This window comes from Artemia sp. Qi Xiang Cuo, chromosome 1, assembly GCF_049724085.1.
Source record: "Artemia sp. Qi Xiang Cuo chromosome 1, ASM4972408v1, whole genome shotgun sequence".
NCBI classification, from domain to species: domain Eukaryota; kingdom Metazoa; phylum Arthropoda; class Branchiopoda; order Anostraca; family Artemiidae; genus Artemia; species Artemia sp. Qi Xiang Cuo.
This window is the reverse complement of record NC_142794.1, coordinates 47,345,781-47,362,617: the sequence shown is the minus strand read 5'-3', so window position 1 is coordinate 47,362,617 and position 16,837 is coordinate 47,345,781. Positions and strand designations below refer to the sequence as shown.

Sequence of the window (16,837 nt, the reverse complement as noted above, 5' to 3'; positions counted from 1 at the left end):
CGTATTTCAAAAAGTTATTTCATTCAAGATTTGAACTTCTGTTACCACGGCCACAAGACAAAGCTGTTACCATTGTCCATAAGAATCTGGATTGGAAAGATGGATTGAACAACGCTGAAGTAATTTGCTAATTATTGATGAAAATAAATTTAAGAACTTCCAAACGTTCAGTTATAAATTGAAAAACTATAGCTTCTGTGGCGGAGGTAAAGGCAGTAAATATGGCACGTAAACCGGAGGAGTAGCCCTTCAATCTTGATACTCCGAAAATCTCTGAGTTTTTAAAAATTTTTCATAATGTCCTAAAAGCACTCATTTCCTATGTGTTTATGAGTTGGTCCCCCCATCACAAAATGAGTATTGCATTAGAAACAATCCCCTTCCCGATGAAAACAAACATAACTACAAGGGCAGTTTTAGGCTAGGTACCCTGAAGTCTCTGAAATTTTTTCCAGCATTTTTCATATGTACCATATAAAATCCCAATTTTTTATTTATTTTCAAAACGCTTCCCAATTTCTCCCCCCAAGTGGGCTATACGAAATAAGTGTATATATATATGGTTACCCGTTTAAAAATTAGAGAGGACAGATGTATGTGGCTCCTGTAGAACGAGTGATGTTCCATAGAGCGTCAAATTGGCGTTTCAGATGGTGGGTCTTTGTTCAGGGGCATGTACCAAATGTACCATTGAAGGATTATTTGTAGTAATAGCAAGGGTTTGCTCGTGGCGATAGAGATTTCTCCTATAGCGCCACTTGGAGATCAGATTCCTTTGGGAGCATTTACCTTGGAGACTGGCGAACTAGTTACCTATTATCGGACTAGACTCAGACATACAAGAGAAACGAACACTTATAAAAAGACAATAGATTTATTAAACTTACATGCTTAGTTGTACAGCAATGGGTCACATCAAAGACAAATGAATGGTGACCGAGATTATTTGCGGTACGAACTCTTTTAGATCCAACTTAACATTGAAATTAAAAAGCACATTTACCCCACTCCCAAACGCAGTTCTTTCGTCCTGCGCTCTAGGGACTGCCTGCCATTGGCTCACGTGCCCCAAGGACGCGAACCCTCGTCCAATAATACGTCTTAAATATTTTTGATGATTTAGGCGTTCACACGGTTCTTATCGTTTAATCTTCCTTAAAAATATTGTGCGTAGCACTTTTCTTAGTGCTCACTGTCTGAGCGAAATCCAAAGACTGCAATTTCTTTTCTTTTCTGATTAAAGACTTTTTCATTTTTGAAACTAGATTTAACTTAATTATAGGAGTCCGAACTAAAGTAGGAACTTTATTTTGGTTTTTCAAATATATCTTTTTTTACTCCAGGTACATATAACCCTTCCCATGAAATAATGACTCCCCGTCATTAGTTACTGCCCATCAGGAGTTTTAAAATTTTTCAATTATTTTTTTTTTTTTTTTTCTACATCCCTATCTAAAATTCATCTACCGGACTAAGATTATTTTTGGTTCTAGGTCAGCTACTATACTAAAGATTTTTTTTTTTTTCTTTTTATATATCAAAAAATTATTAATTTTACTTTTACAAAAAGGTTTGGAAATTTCTACTTTTACATTAGTTATCTTTTTTTTTTTCTTTCTATATGACGTACTACATACTATCTACACAACGTTAAATGAATAACATAATAATATTACACCTAATTCTACTTGTGGTACATACATAAATGATTTATAACATACAATATTTGGTTCAACATATTCACGTGTTTTACTCCCGGTACACAAACTTATCCCCCCACCTAGCGTCGGCTGGAATACACAAAGATTCGTTGCTCAATAAAAATAACTGACCGCCGATTTCTAGTTCTCATTACATTTTAATAAACAATTGAATGCCCCATAAGCTTCGTTACTAGTCCTGAAACTTCTAAAACTCAAAGCTATTCAAGCAGGATTCATTTTCTGATAGTACTTCATTCTTCTTACATAGATGAGAAGAGTCAATCTCCAGGAGGGACTATGCTGCGAACCTACTTGTAAAAGATATTCAAACTTACCTTTTAGGTACCTTGTATCATAGGCAACGGAATAGTGCTGCCTACGTAAAGAGCAATAAGGGCACAATTTATGATTTGTTTCATTTAGTTTTTTTTTATCAAGACACTTCGTATAGAAGGAGTTGTTGGAAAAACTTCAGAAGGAGCTCATTCGGCTGGATATTGGAAATATCAATTTTGTTCAGCATAGCTGAAAGGTCCAGTAACTATTTGTCTTGGGATGTCAACCCGTCCCCACAGCCATCGGGGCAAGGGCTGCAAGTTATGCAATGCATCCCCTTACGAATAGTATTTGTTGCTGAGAATAGTGGCCATATTTGACCTTTAGTGTGCAAAAAGACAACGGAAACTCAGGTGAACCTTTCAGAAAATGTTGAGGGGAGAGCTGAACTAAATTAAAACACGTTATGTGCGTACGGGTTGTCAAAATGGGATAGCCCAGGAATGACTGAGTGTATTAATCTGGAACTTCCAGTAAACGATAAGGGGGATGATCCAAGGACCGAAAAGACAATATGTGCACGCTACTATTACTGCTACTAATAATAATACTACTACTACAGCTACTACCACTACAGCTACTGCTCCTGTAGCGAGTACTACCCAGACTGAGGGTATTCAAGTGAGAACTTTAGGAATAACATTATCAAAACATACTATGTACATGCAGATTGCAAAAGGGTGTATCAGCAATATCATTGGAACTGCTTACCGTATCCAGCTGAAACTTTCAGGGCATCGTGAGGGAATCCTCAACTGGACAAAAGGCAACATTTGCGTACTACTACTGCAATTAATACTGCTGGTAGCCTACTATTGTTGCTATTAATACAACACTTTCACTGCTCCCCTTTCTACCACTACTACTATGATACTAGTCAAGGCCGTATCCAGGGGGGAGTTACCCGGTTTGACCCCCCCCCCGAACTTTTTGACCGAGTCGAAAATTAGTCTAAAAAATACATGTAAAGACAAAACCTTACCAGAAACAAAATATACTCCCACACTAAATCCTATTGCATTTTGTGTGTTAACGGTTCTGATCAGCTTACGCAATTAGGTAACCGTAGGTAACCCCATGTTCACCTGACCTTGCATAGTAAATTAGGGTTAATAATATGCGCTCTGATCAGCTTACGCAATTAGGTAACCCCATGTTCACCTGACCTTGCTTAGTAAATTAGGGTTAATAATATGCGCACTGATCAGCTTACGCAATTAGGTAACCCCATGTTCACCTGACCTTGCATAGTAAATTAAGATTAATGGGCACTCGAGGTATGGTATAAGAGAGTGCAAGATTGTCAGTTCAGTTCAGTTCAATTTTGGACTTGGCTAAGAGAAGGCGATATTCTTCCCGAGCCAGACTGTCTGAAGCAAGAAATTGAGCTATGGCGCATCAAGTGGGAGAATGTTCTGGTATCAGAGAGGCCTACTTGTGCTGTGTGTTCGCTTCAGGCATGCGACGCTAGCTTTTTTCCAAATGTTTTTCTTCTTCTGGCTGTTCTTGCGACGTTACCTGTTAGCACTGCTACTCCGGAAAGAAGTTTCTCAACGCTCAGAAGGCTCAAAACCTGGCTGAGAAATTCAACAGGAGAAGAACGATTGAGTGGCTTAGCCCTCCTTGCAGTCCATAGGGACGTTGACATCTGCCCAGACAAGGTCATCTACATTTTTGCAGGGAAGAAAAATCGTTGCCTGGATTTCGTTTTATAGATAATCGCCCTTACTTTTAGCTAAAAAAAACTAAAAAATATATAGACTACTTCTAGCCTGCTATTTGGCTTCTATTTGCGAAAAAAATAGCTTGTAGTATTTAACTGTATGTAAATACTTGTCTTGTTTTTGCGTTACTAAAAAAAAAAAAAAAAGTGCCCCTTAAAGATACGAAAGTATGCCTAGTGGACGCGTCCTCGTTCGCAAGTGGTGGACTAACGGTCTCGAGCTAACGTAATGTTGGCCGAGGATGTTAGACAAAGTCCACGGGAAAAAATTGGGTAACCCCCCCCCCCCCGAATAAAAATCCTGGATACGGCCCTGATATTAGTACTAGTAAGATTAAGGGTATGAAAGTGAAAATTTTAAGAATATAGAGGGAAAATCAAAATACACTATGTGCACTCAGATTGTCGAAAGAGCAGATATTAAAAATGTATTAGGGTATTATGTTGGGACTTTATGTTCGTAATAATATTGTTCAACACAATTACTTGACTTGGAATATTTTTCATCATTCTAGACTAAAAGACTAAGTCTTGGAATGAACAGCAACCCGACCTTAAGTTTCATCCTCCAATTAGATTTCAAATAATGTTCATAAGCTTTCTTGACCAATTGGACCCCCTTACAGAAAACAAATTTGAAACAAATTTTGGCTGCATTGATTTGTGACGCTCAAAAATGGGCCCAAAATTTAGACTTACAGGGCATATACATAAAGATAAGGGAATCTGGAAGACAATATAAACAATGGTCGAAAAATGAAGACAAAGGCTACAAGAAAAAATGTTCAATTGATTTGTGACAATCAAAATAGACCCAAAATTGTTTTTGTCTTCATTCGTCTAGCTGCTTACTGGGCATGTAAACAAATCTAAGAAGAAAAAAATAATTTGAGAAATGTTGTTTTTTTCGATTCGTTGCAGTCCGCAATGGGGATTTTGAATTGAAGCTATCAATTATTTTGCAGTAGGTTGCATCAAGACATGGCTAATTGTAGAAAAAGAAAAACCAAGACAGATAGTCCAAGTGATTGAGAGCAAATATTTAAATGGCTGTGGCACAGGTAAATAGGGGGAGTAAGTATGACTCTCTTATTGGACACATACTTGTTTGTTAGTTTTTGGAAAGGCACGCCTGCCTAGAATCCCAGGGTTAACATGAGTTTTTTTCCAAAATAAGACACTAAATATAAATTTAGCTTGGTATCTCTCTTGACCTTTGCCTTAAAAATCTAAGATTTGTCACAAAAAGAGTCCATGAGATATTTATCCTTAGCGTCTATAGGGAGTTGAAAATAAAAAGTTCAATTATTTATGAAATTAATACAACAATTTAGGAAATACAGTTAATATACTTTACGGAAAATTGAATTCTTTCCTTTTGCTTTTTTACCTTAGCATTTTAGGAGAACTTATTAGTAGAATCGGTGCTTAAAATAGAACGCGTATTTCAAAAAGTTATTTCATTCAAGATTTGAACTTCTGTTACCACAAGACAAAGCTGTCACCATTGTCCATAAGAATCTGGATTGGAAAGATGGATTGAACAACGCTGAAGTAATTTGCTAATTATTGATGAAAATAAATTTTCCTTTCATCAGCTTTCGGGTATTAGCATCCGACAGAAGGTCAAAAGAAAAAAGGCCTACTGTTCTACTAATATCATAAACTATATCTTGGCTAGGTGCCGGAACTGTTACATGTATAAAAATAATGTTGCAAAAGACAGTGAAATTGCCGGAAAAATAAAAAGGACATTGATAGAAAATATCACTAAGGAATATAAAGATGAATCAATGAAAAACAAAGTGCCAGCAAACGTTACTACCATCACTGATCAAACAATCAATAAACGAAATAATACAAAAGACGAAACGCATATTGAACCTGTCGGTGACATACCAGTAAAAATTGTGTATGATTCAAAATGGAATATTGATTATTCTACAGATTACGAACTAACAGAAGACAATAGATACAGTATCAAGAGAGAACATGGTCAACTGTTTTATGGAACAGATTCAAAATATCCAAAGTTTTTGATTGATATTAATACGGAATAATTATTTATTTTTTGTATTAATATCCTATATGGCATTTTTCCATTAAAAATTTATTATGTAGTATATTGTTACGTGTTCACTATGTTTATAGTATGATAGCTCTTCAAATGTTCAGAACCTCCATTGGAACATCGGGGATGTAAGAAAAGGAATTTGCATACAGCATGTCTGATAGATAGGTTAACATGGGGAAAATCTGTTTCACGATGAGAAAAGTCAACATCCAACAAGTTTCACGAACAAAAAAATATGCAACAAGTACCATGAAAAAAATCAGCATGCGGCAAGTTCCTTGAACAAAATCAGTTTCACGAGGAGAAAAATTAGTGTACGAGTTTCGCGAAGAGAAAAAAAATCAACATGCAACAATTTTCACGAACAAAAAAACAGTCAGCACACAACAAGTTCCACGATAAAAAAAAATATGCATGCAGTATGTACCATGAACAAAATTAGTTTCAGGAGGAGAAAAAAATCAATGCACATGTTTCACGAAGAGAAAAATCAACCTGCAACAAGTTTCACGAATAAAAAAAACAGCATGCAACAAGTTCCACGAACAAAAAAACAATCAGCACGCAACAACTTCCATTAACAAAATCAGTTTCACGAAGAAAAAAATCAATGTACACGTTTCGAGAAGAGGATAAACAACATCACGCTGCAGCACGTTTCACGAACAAAAAATCATCACTCAACAAGTTCTACGAACATAAATAAGCGTGCAACAAATTCCAAGAACAAAACTAGTTTTCTCAATGAGGAAAATCATTGTTGAAGTTTCACGAAGAGAAAAATCAACATTTAAATAAGTTCCATGAACAAAATTAGTTCCACTAAGTGGAAAAAAAAATCAATGTACTTGTTTCACGAAGAGAAAAAATAAACATGCTACAAGTTTCAGGAATAAAAAATCAGCCCGTAACAAGTTCCACGACCAAAATCAGTTTAACGGGGAGAAAAATTATTGTTTAAGTTTCGCGATGAGAAGAAAATCAGCATGCAACAAGTTTCACGAAGAAAAATCAGCACTCAACAAGTTACACAAACATAAATCAGCACGGTCAAATTCCATGAACAAAATTGGCTTCAAAAGAAGAATAAAAAATCAATGTGCAACTTTCACGAAGAGAAAAATCAAGATTCAACAAGTTTCATGAACAAAAACCATCATGCAACAAGTTCCATGAATAACAATCAGCCAAAAAACAAGTTCGTTGAACAAAATCAGTTTCACGAGTAGAAAAATCAGTGTACAAGTTTCATGAAGAGAAAAAAAGCAACATGCAACAAGTTTAACGAACAAAATAAAAATCAACACGCAAAAAGTTCCAAAATAAGAATAATATGCACGCAGTATGTTCGATGGACAAAATTAGTTTTTAGGAGGAGTAAAAAAATCAATGCACATGTTTCACGAAGAGAAAAAATCAACATGCAACAAGTTTCACAAACTAAAAAAACAATCAGCACGCAACAAATTCCGTTAACAAAATCAGTTTCACGAGGTGAAAAATCAATGCACAAGTTTTGCGAAGAGAAAAAAAATTAGACTGCAGGAAGATTCACAAACAAAAAAATCATCACTTAACAAGTTCCACGAACATAAATTAGCATGCAAAAAGTTCCATGAACAAAACCAGTTTTCTCAATGAGAAAAATCATTGTAGATGTTTCACGAAGAGAAAAATCAACCAGTAACATGAATCACGAGCATAGAATATGCAGGCAATAAGCTCCATGAACAAAATTAGTTTCACTATGTGGAAAAAAGTCAATGTACATGTTTCACGAAGAGAAAAATAAACATACAACTAATTTCACGAATAAAAAATCAGCACTCAAGAAGTTCCACGAACATAAATCCTTACAACAAGTTCCATGAACAAAACCAGTTTTCTGAATGATAAAAATCATTGTAGATGTTTCACGAAGAGATAAATCAGCCTTTAACATGAATCATGAGCATAGAATGTGCATGCAATAAGTTCCACGAACAAAATTAGTTTCACTATGTGGAAAACAAAATCATTGTATATGTTTCACGAAGAGAAAAATAAACATACAACTAATTTAACGAATAAAAAATCAGCACTCAACAAGCTCCACGAACATAAATCATTACGGAACAAGTTCCATGAACAAAATCGACTTCGCGAGGAGAAAAACAAAACCAATGTAGAAGTTCCACGAAGGGGAAAAACAACGTTTAATAAACTTTACGTATAAAAATCAGCAGGCAACAAGTTTCAGAAACAAAAATCAGCACTCAAAATGTTCTATGATTAACATCAGTTTCACGAGAAAAAAAATCAATGTACATGTTTCACGAAGAGAAAAATCAACATGCAAGAAGTTTCACGAAGAGAAAATCAGCACGCAACAAGTTCTTTAGACAAAATCAGTTTCACGAGGAGAAAAATCAATGTAGAAGTTTCGGGATGAGAAAAAAATCAACATGCAACAAGTTTCACTAAAAAAAGCAAATCAGCACGCAACAAATTCCACGATAAAAAATATGCATGCAATATGTTCCATGAACAAAATTAGTTTTAGGAGGAGAAAGAAAATCAATGTACATGTTTAACAAACAGAAAAAATCAACATGCAACAAGTTTCACGAGTAAAAAATAGCATGAAACAAGATCCACAAACAAAAAAACATACAGCACGCAACAAGTTCATTAACAAAATCAGTTTCACGAGGTAAAAATCAATGTACAAGTTTTAACAACAAAATACCATTTCATGAACAAAAAATCAGCACTCAAAAAGTTCCACGAACATAAATCAGCACACAACAAGATCCATGAACAAAATCGACTTCGCAAAAAGAAAAAAATTAATGTAAAAGTTCCACGAAGAGAAAAAAACAACATGAAGCAAGTTTCAGGAAAAAATTCAGCAGGCAGCAATTTCCAGAAACAAAAATCAGCACTCAACATGTTCCATGATCATAATCACATTCACGAGGAAAAAATCAATATACAATTTTCACAAAGAGAAAAAACAACATGCAACACTTTCCAAGAAAAAAAACTTTAGTCATCTACAAGTAAATCAAGATGAAACAAGTTTCACGAACAAAAAATAAAAATAGAGTGTGCAACCGGGTACCTACAGCCAACCTACAATACCACCCCCTTTTTTTTCAAATAACTGCATTCAAGTTAGGTTCAATTAGGTTCACTTGGCGTGGCGCGCTACGCCAAGTGAACCTAATTATTTTCTCCTCGCGAAGTCAATTTTGAACATGGATCTTGTTCTGTGCTGATTTGTGTTCGTGGAAGTTGTTGCGTGACGATTTTTTGTCCGTGAAACTTGTTGAGTGTTGATTTTTTGTTCCTGAAACTTGCTGCATGTTGATTTTTTTCTCTTCGCGAAACTTGTACACTGATTTTTCTCGTCGTGAAACTGATTTTGTTCAAGGAACTTGTTGCGTTCTCATTTTTGTTCATGTGACTTGTTGCATAATGGTTTTTTGTTGGTGAAACTTGTACATTGATTTTTTCCTCGTGAAACTGATTTTGTTAATGAACTTGTTGCGTGCCGTATGTTTTTTTGTTTATGGAACTTGTTGCATGCTATTTTTTTATTCGTGAAACTTGTTGCATGTTGATTTTTTCTGTTTGTGAAACATGTAATTTGATTTTTTTTTCTCCTCCTAAAACTAATTTTGTTCATGGAACATACTGCATGCATATTTTTATCGTGGAACTTGTTGCGTGCTGATGGTTTTTTTTGTTCGTGAAACTTACTGCATGTTGAATTTTTTTCTCATCGCGAAACTTCTACATTGACTTTTCTCCTCGTGAAACTTATTTTGTTCAAGGAACTTGATGCGTGCTGTTTTTCTCTTCGTGAAACTTCTTGCATGATGTTTTTTCTCGTCGTGAAACTTGTATATTGATTGTTTTTCTCGTGAAACTGATTTTGATCGTGGAACATTTTGAGTGTTGATTTTTGTTTCTGAAACTTGTTGCCTGCTGATTTTTATTCGTAAAGCTTGTTACATGTTGTTTTTTCTCTTCGTTGAACTTTTACATTGATTTTGTTTTTCTCCTTGCGAAGCCGATTTTGTTCATGGAACCTGTTCCGTAATGATTTATGTTCTTGGAACTTGTTGAGTGCTGATTTTTTATTCGCGAAATTAGTTGTATTTTTATTTTTCTCTTCGTGAAACATGTTATATCGATTTATTTCGACATAGTGAAACTAATTTTATTCATGGATCTTATTCCATGCATATTCTATGCTCGTTATTCATGTTGCATTTTGATTTTTCTCTTCGTGAAACATCTACAATGATTTTTCTCATTTTGAAAACTGGTTTTGTTCATGGAACTTGTTGTAATGGCTTTGTACATGAAACTTGTTGCATGCTGATTTATGTTTGTGGAACTTGTTGAGTGATGATATTTTTGTTTGTGGAACTTGTTGCAGTCTGATTTTTTTTTCTCTTCACGGAACTTGTTCATTGATTTTTCACCTCGTGAAACTGATTTTGTTAACGGAATTTGTTGCGTGCTGTTTTTTTTAGTTCGTGGAACTTGTTGCATACTGTTTTTTATTCGTGAAACTTGTTGCATGTTGATTTTTTCTCTTCATGAAACATGTAATTTGATTTTTTTCTTCTTCTTCTAAAACTAATTTTGTTCATAGAACATACTGCATGCATATTTTTTATCGTGGAAGTTGTTGCGCACTGATTGTTTTTTTTGTTCGTGAAACTTGTTTCACGTTGATTGTTTTCTCTTCGTGAAACTTCTACACTGATTTTTCTCCTCGTGAAACTGATTTTGTTCAAGGAACTTGTTGCGTGCTGATTTTCCCTTCGTGAAACTTACTTGCAGTTTGCTAATGTTTTGTTCATGAAACTTGTTGCATATTCTTTTTTCTCGTCGTTAAACTTGTACATTGATTTTTTTTTCTCGTGAAACTGATTTTAATCATGGAACATATTTAGTGCTGATTTTTGTTTCTGAAACTTGTTGCCTGCTGATTTTTATTCGTAAAGCTTATTACATGTTGTTTTTTCCCTTCTTGGAACTTTTACATTGATTTTTTTTCTCCTTGCGAAGTCAAATTTGTTCATGGAACTTGTTCCGTAATGATTTATGTTCGTGGAACTTGTTGAGTGCTGATTTTTTATTCGTGAAATTAGTTGTATTTTTATTTTTCTCTTCGTGAAACATGTACATTGATTCTTTTTCCACATAGTGAAACTAATTTTGTTCATAGAACTTATTGCATAAATATTTTCTATGCTCGTGATTCATTTTACATGTTGATTTTTCTCTTCGTGAAACATCTACAATGATTTTTCTCATTGAGAAAATTGGTTTTGTTCATGGAACTTGTTGCATGCTGATATATGTTCGTGGAACTTGCTGAGTGATGATATTTTTGTTTGTGAATCTTGCTGCAGTCTGATCTTTTTTTTCTCTTCGCGAAACTTGTACATTCATTTTTCACCTCGTGAAACTGATTTTGTTAACGGAATTCGTTGCGTGCTGATTGCTTTTTAGTTCGCGAAACATGTTGCATGTTGATTTTTTCTCTTCGTGAAACATGTATTTTGATTTTTTTTCTCCTCCTAAAACAAATTTTGTCAATGGAACATACTGCATGCATATTTTTCTGATATTGGAAATTGTTGCGTGCTGATTTTTATTTTGTTCGTTAAACTTGTTGCATGTTGCCTTTTTTCTCTTCGCGAAACTTGTACACTGATTTTTCTACTCGTGAAACTGATTTTGTTCAAGGAACTTGTTGCGTGCTGATTGTTATTCATGGAACTTGTTGCATGATGGATTTTTGATCATGAAACTTGTTGAATGTTGATTTTTCTCTTCGTGAAACTCGAACATTGATTTTTTTCCTTTTCTTGAAGCCAATTTTGTTCATGGTACTTGACCGTGCTGATTTAAGTTTGTGCAACTTGTTGAGTGCTGATTTTTCTTCGTGAAACTTGTTGCATGCTGATTTTTTTCTCGTCACGAAACTTAAACAATGATTTTTCTCCCCGTTAAACTGATTTTGTTCATGGAACTTATTGTGTGCTTGTTTTTTATTCCTGAAACTTGTTGCATGTTTATTTTTTCTCTTCGTAAAACAAATACATTGATTTTTTTCCACTTAGTGAAACTAATTTTGTTCATGGAACTTATTTAAATGTTGATTTTTCTCTTCGTGAAACTTCAACAATGACTTTCCTCATTGAGAAAACTGGTTTTGTTCATGGAATTTGTTGCACGCTGATTTATGGTCGTGGAACTTTTTGAGTCATGATTTTTTGTTCTTGAAACGTGTTGCAGTGTGATTTTGTTTATCCTCTTCTCGAAACTTGTACATTGCTTTTTCTCTTCGTGAAACTGATTTTGTTAATGGAAGTTGTTGTGGGCTGATTGTTTTTTTGTTAGTGAAACTTTTTGCATGCTGTCTTTTTTTATTCGTGAAACTTGTTGCAGGTTGATTTTTTCTCTTCGTGAAAAATGTACATTGATTTTTTTTCTTCTCCTGAAACTAATTTCGTTCATGGTACATACTGCACGCATATTTTTTTTGATCGTGGAACTTGTTGTGTGCTGACTGTTTTTTTGTTCGTGAAACTTGTTGCATGTGGATTTTTTTTCCCTTCCCGAAACTCGTACACTGATTTTTCTCCTCGTGAAACTGATTTTGTTCAAGGAACTTGTCGCATGCTTATTTTCTTCATGGTACTTGTTGCATATTTTTTTTGGTTCATGAAACTTGTTGCATGTTGAATTTTCTCATCGTGAAACAGATTTTCCCCATGTTAACCTATCTATTAGGCATATTATGTATGCAAATTCCTTTTCTTACATCCCCGATGTTTCAATAGATATTCTAAGCGTTTGATATGGTATCATACTCTAAAAATAATAAACATATAAAAATGTAATGCATAATATATTTTTAATGAAATAATGTCATGTAAGATATTAATAAAAAAAATATGTTATTACACATTATTAATATCAATGAACAGCATTGGATATTTTGAATCTGTTCCATAAAACAGTTGACCATGTTTTCTCTTGATACTGTATCTATTGTCTTCTCTTAGTTCGTAATCAGTAGAATAATCAATATTCCATTTTGAGTCATACACAATTTTTACTGGTATGTCACCGACAGGTTCAATATGCGTTTCGTCTTTGGTATTACTTGGTTCATTGACTATTTGATTAATGATGGTAGTAACATTTGCTGGCACTTTGTTTTTCATTGATTCATCTTTATATTCCTTAGTGATATTTTCTATCAATGCCCTTTTTATTTTTCCGGCAATTTCACTGTCTATTAAAAAATTAATTTTACACATGTAACAGTTCCGGCACGTAGACAAGATATGGTTTATGATATTAGTAGAACAGTAGGCCATTCTTCTTTTGACCTTCCGTCGAATGCTAATACCCGAAAGCTAATGAAAGGATGTATCAGCAGGTAATGTGTTACCACAAGTGCTAGCAAGAAGATGCCCCTCTTCATCAACTATTATTTTTACGTTGGCATTCTCTTTGATTGCAATCATCTACGGAGATCTTAATCTCGCATATCCACCATCATAAGAGTTGAATTTTTTTGATACTCCAAAGAAATTTAATTCCTCACTGTCATGATAATGCACGCATACGTTTCCGATAGTGCTACCACTTATACTTGTTTCATAGTTCAGATATTTCTCCTTGTCAGCATTCAATGCTACAATAACACTATCATGTGAACACACTTTCTTAAAATGATGCATATTCACTTTATTAAACATATGAGTCGTTTCCGATAGTGCTACCACTTATACTTGTTCCATAGTTCAAATACGTCTCCTTGTCAGCATTCAATGCTACAATAACACTATCATTTGAACAAACTTTCTTAAAATGGTTCATCTTCACTTTTTTAAAGATATGAGTTATGTTTTTATCCTTCCACTGCGTAAAAAATACTGAATAATACGTGCAATAAACTAGGTAGTGTTACTAACCCGCCATACAGTACCAGTGGGAAAGCCGCGTCATGTCTATGAGCAAGCAAAGAGTACGATTGGTACAGCCGCAAGCATATTTCATGTCATTTTAAGATACGTTTTCAGTCCATTTTTAAGTTCAAACAAATTCAGCCCAAAAAAAGTGCTACTACAAACAATATTTTTCTAATAGTAAAAGTCACGAATAACATTTCTATATATTAAATGTGATTTTTTTATGTTTCAAGTATGTTTCATGTCATTCTAAGACCTGTAAAAAAAGTTGAAAAAAATACCAAGTTAAAAAAAGTATAAAAAAATGGGGGGAGGCCAAAAAATTAGGAGGGAGGGGGCCCCTTGGAGGTTGGGGATAGGGGACTTTTGGAGGTAGAGGTCATTGGTGGTTAGGGTCATTGATGGTTGCGGTCCTTGATGGTTCATACTCGTAATCATCTCACTACTTGATTTCTAAGGATTTTTAAAGATTGTTCTGAATTTCTTTATTAAAATTCTTTTCTTGGCATCTACAACTCTATTAGTATTAACATAAAAAAAACACACCAAACATATTGCTTAACAGACATAATTTCGTACCATTTAACCATACCAGGAAAAAAAGGATCGGTGTATGAAAATAGTCATGACTCCAACAGAAACATGAAATTTAATACAAAATCATTGTACTGTGAACAGCATGAATTTTTATGGTAAGGTGATTATAATTACAACATAAAAAACAACCGAAGATATGACTTTATAGGCGTGGAGTTTTTTTAATGGTTTATGTATTAGTCTTGTTTGTAGGTATGGGGACTGTTATGTTGAATGGTAGAGAGGAATATCTTGTTGGAATGATGGAATATGTGTCTTGTTGGAATGACTGCCCCGTTGGAATGACTGCCCTGTTGGTATGCAGGGGGACTGCCCCGTTGTATGGTGGGGGTACTGTGCGCTTGTATGGTACGGGTACTGTCCCGCTCGAACTGTTACTACAACAGGATAGGGCCCCGTATGTAACTGTTGTTATAACGCTACTCATGACTCTATAGCCTTGAATTAACCCGTCTTTAGCGGGTTTTTCGTGACTGGTTTCATTGCGTTAATTAAAAAGAGTACGTTTAATACTCAAGTACCTTTAAATTTATACGAGTAAAATGTGACACTTGAACAAGCCACAGACTCAGGAAATTATTTTGCGACTGCTCGTGTTTGTAGATCAGGGGCAGGGATTTCTTCAAAGCTACAAATAAAAACAAATTGCACGAAAACCATATGAAGTTGTTAAAATATGGGGAACTTTGCATACTTGTGAGGGGGGAAAACTCCCAGGTCTTCCTCTCTTGAGTGAGTGCTGACTGATTATATAGGTAACTTTACGAGTATTTTGGACAGTAACAGGGTTTTACGCAGTAACTTTGAATTCCATAGGAGCTCCCATTCTTGAGACGAGGGGATCAATTTTTATTTTAGTTTCAATTTATAAATTAAGCATGATTTTTGGCACAGTAGTTTCGACTGTCAAGAACTACGAACTATCACACTAAAACACCAAACTCCAAGATGAATTTACTTAGTGCGGCCTGGAGAAAAGGAAGAACAATAAAAAATTATTAAATTAAAAATAATCAACCAGAAACACTATTTTGAGATAAATACATACCTTCAGCACCACAAAATCCATCTTGATAACTTTTTTGCAAACATGAAGCTAATTTAATGAACAATTACTGCTTGCTGGATGAGTCCTAAAATAGAAGCTTGAAAGTTTGAATAGAAACAAAAGTATTGAGTCAGTTTTGTTATGTTTTCGAAGAGTCATTTTACTAGTTTTAACTGAGATAGCCTACATTGGTTGAGATTTATTCAATGTAGTATTTCAAATAATTTTAAAAGCCCTTTTTCACAGTATATTTCCATTCATTACAGTTTCCAGTTACTCCAAAGAACGGGTATTAGTGATTTCTTCAAGAAATCCTGTTTCTTATTTGGTTTACTATTCTTGAAACTACCCAATTCCTTAAGCCTTCCATCCTGGAATTATAAAATGACGGCATCTACAGAGACAGAGGGGGGGATTAATCAAGCCGTTAAGCCTTACGAAACTATTGAAAATAATAACAACTATTAGATTAATCAATTGGAACTGCCTCCCTTAATCAATGTTGTAAATTTTAATTTCTTGTCCTCTTTCCTATTTAAATGCGCGACGCATGGAAAAAGTAAGCCTAGAACGTCAACGTAAGCTGTAACTGGCAAATCAAAAAGATGAAAAAGAACCAAAGAATAACATAACCTTTATTTTATCGAATACTAATAGTATTTAAGGGAAGAATGCCATTTTACCTCTTTCTTGTATTACCTGAAGTCACAATAATGGCAGAGTTTCTACTATCAATGAAGTTAAAGTGAATTAACTTTCTTTATTAATTGAAAACTAAAGTTTTACTTTCAAACAGTTCACTGTAACGAACTGTAAGTAAGGAGTGGCTCAGGCAAACAGTAACAAAAATTCTTAAAAAAAGGAATTTTGGTTGCAATTAATGCATAAGAAGTTTGTTTTTTTTATGCTCACACCTAATATATTATTTAGTTTAAAGTTACCCATCCGAAGCTACGAGCCTGAGAAAATTTGCCTGATTTTCAAGAAAGAGGGAACAACCCACAATAGGTGTGTTATCTGTTGAATGTCACATAATTAGATTCAGCATATCAGAGAATCCTGGTTCAGAGTTTCAAGCTCCTATCTACAAAAATGTGCGATTTGACATTTTTTTCCGGTGTGTTTGTTGTTTTTTTTTAGGTTTTTTTTTCAGGGATTATTGTATCGAACTGATAGTCGTAGAAGTTTGAAAGAGCGCTAATTGGAATGGTAGTTCAAAGTTCTAATGTACTTTTTAAGGAACCAAAAAGATTGTGCCACGAGAAAGTATTGTTTTCTATCTTTTTGTGGGACCAAGCTATGATTTTGCCCCACAGAGGACCAAGCTACAACTGAATGAAAATTTGGAGCTAGCCAATCGATTTA

The 16,837-nt window shown here is 34.5% G+C and overlaps 1 protein-coding gene across 1 annotated transcript in view; it reads right to left on the bottom strand.

Moving 5' to 3' along the window:
* Positions 1–15,569, bottom strand: part of LOC148956400 (uncharacterized) — a 257,094-nt gene extending 241,525 nt beyond the window's left edge. The window contains exon 1 of the mRNA XM_089090693.1: positions 15,473–15,569. Coding sequence (XP_088946819.1) covers positions 15,473–15,493 — 21 coding nt within the window. The 5' untranslated portion in view covers positions 15,494–15,569. The remainder of the gene's footprint in view (positions 1–15,472) is intronic.
* Between the last annotated feature and the right edge of the window lie 1,268 nt (positions 15,570–16,837).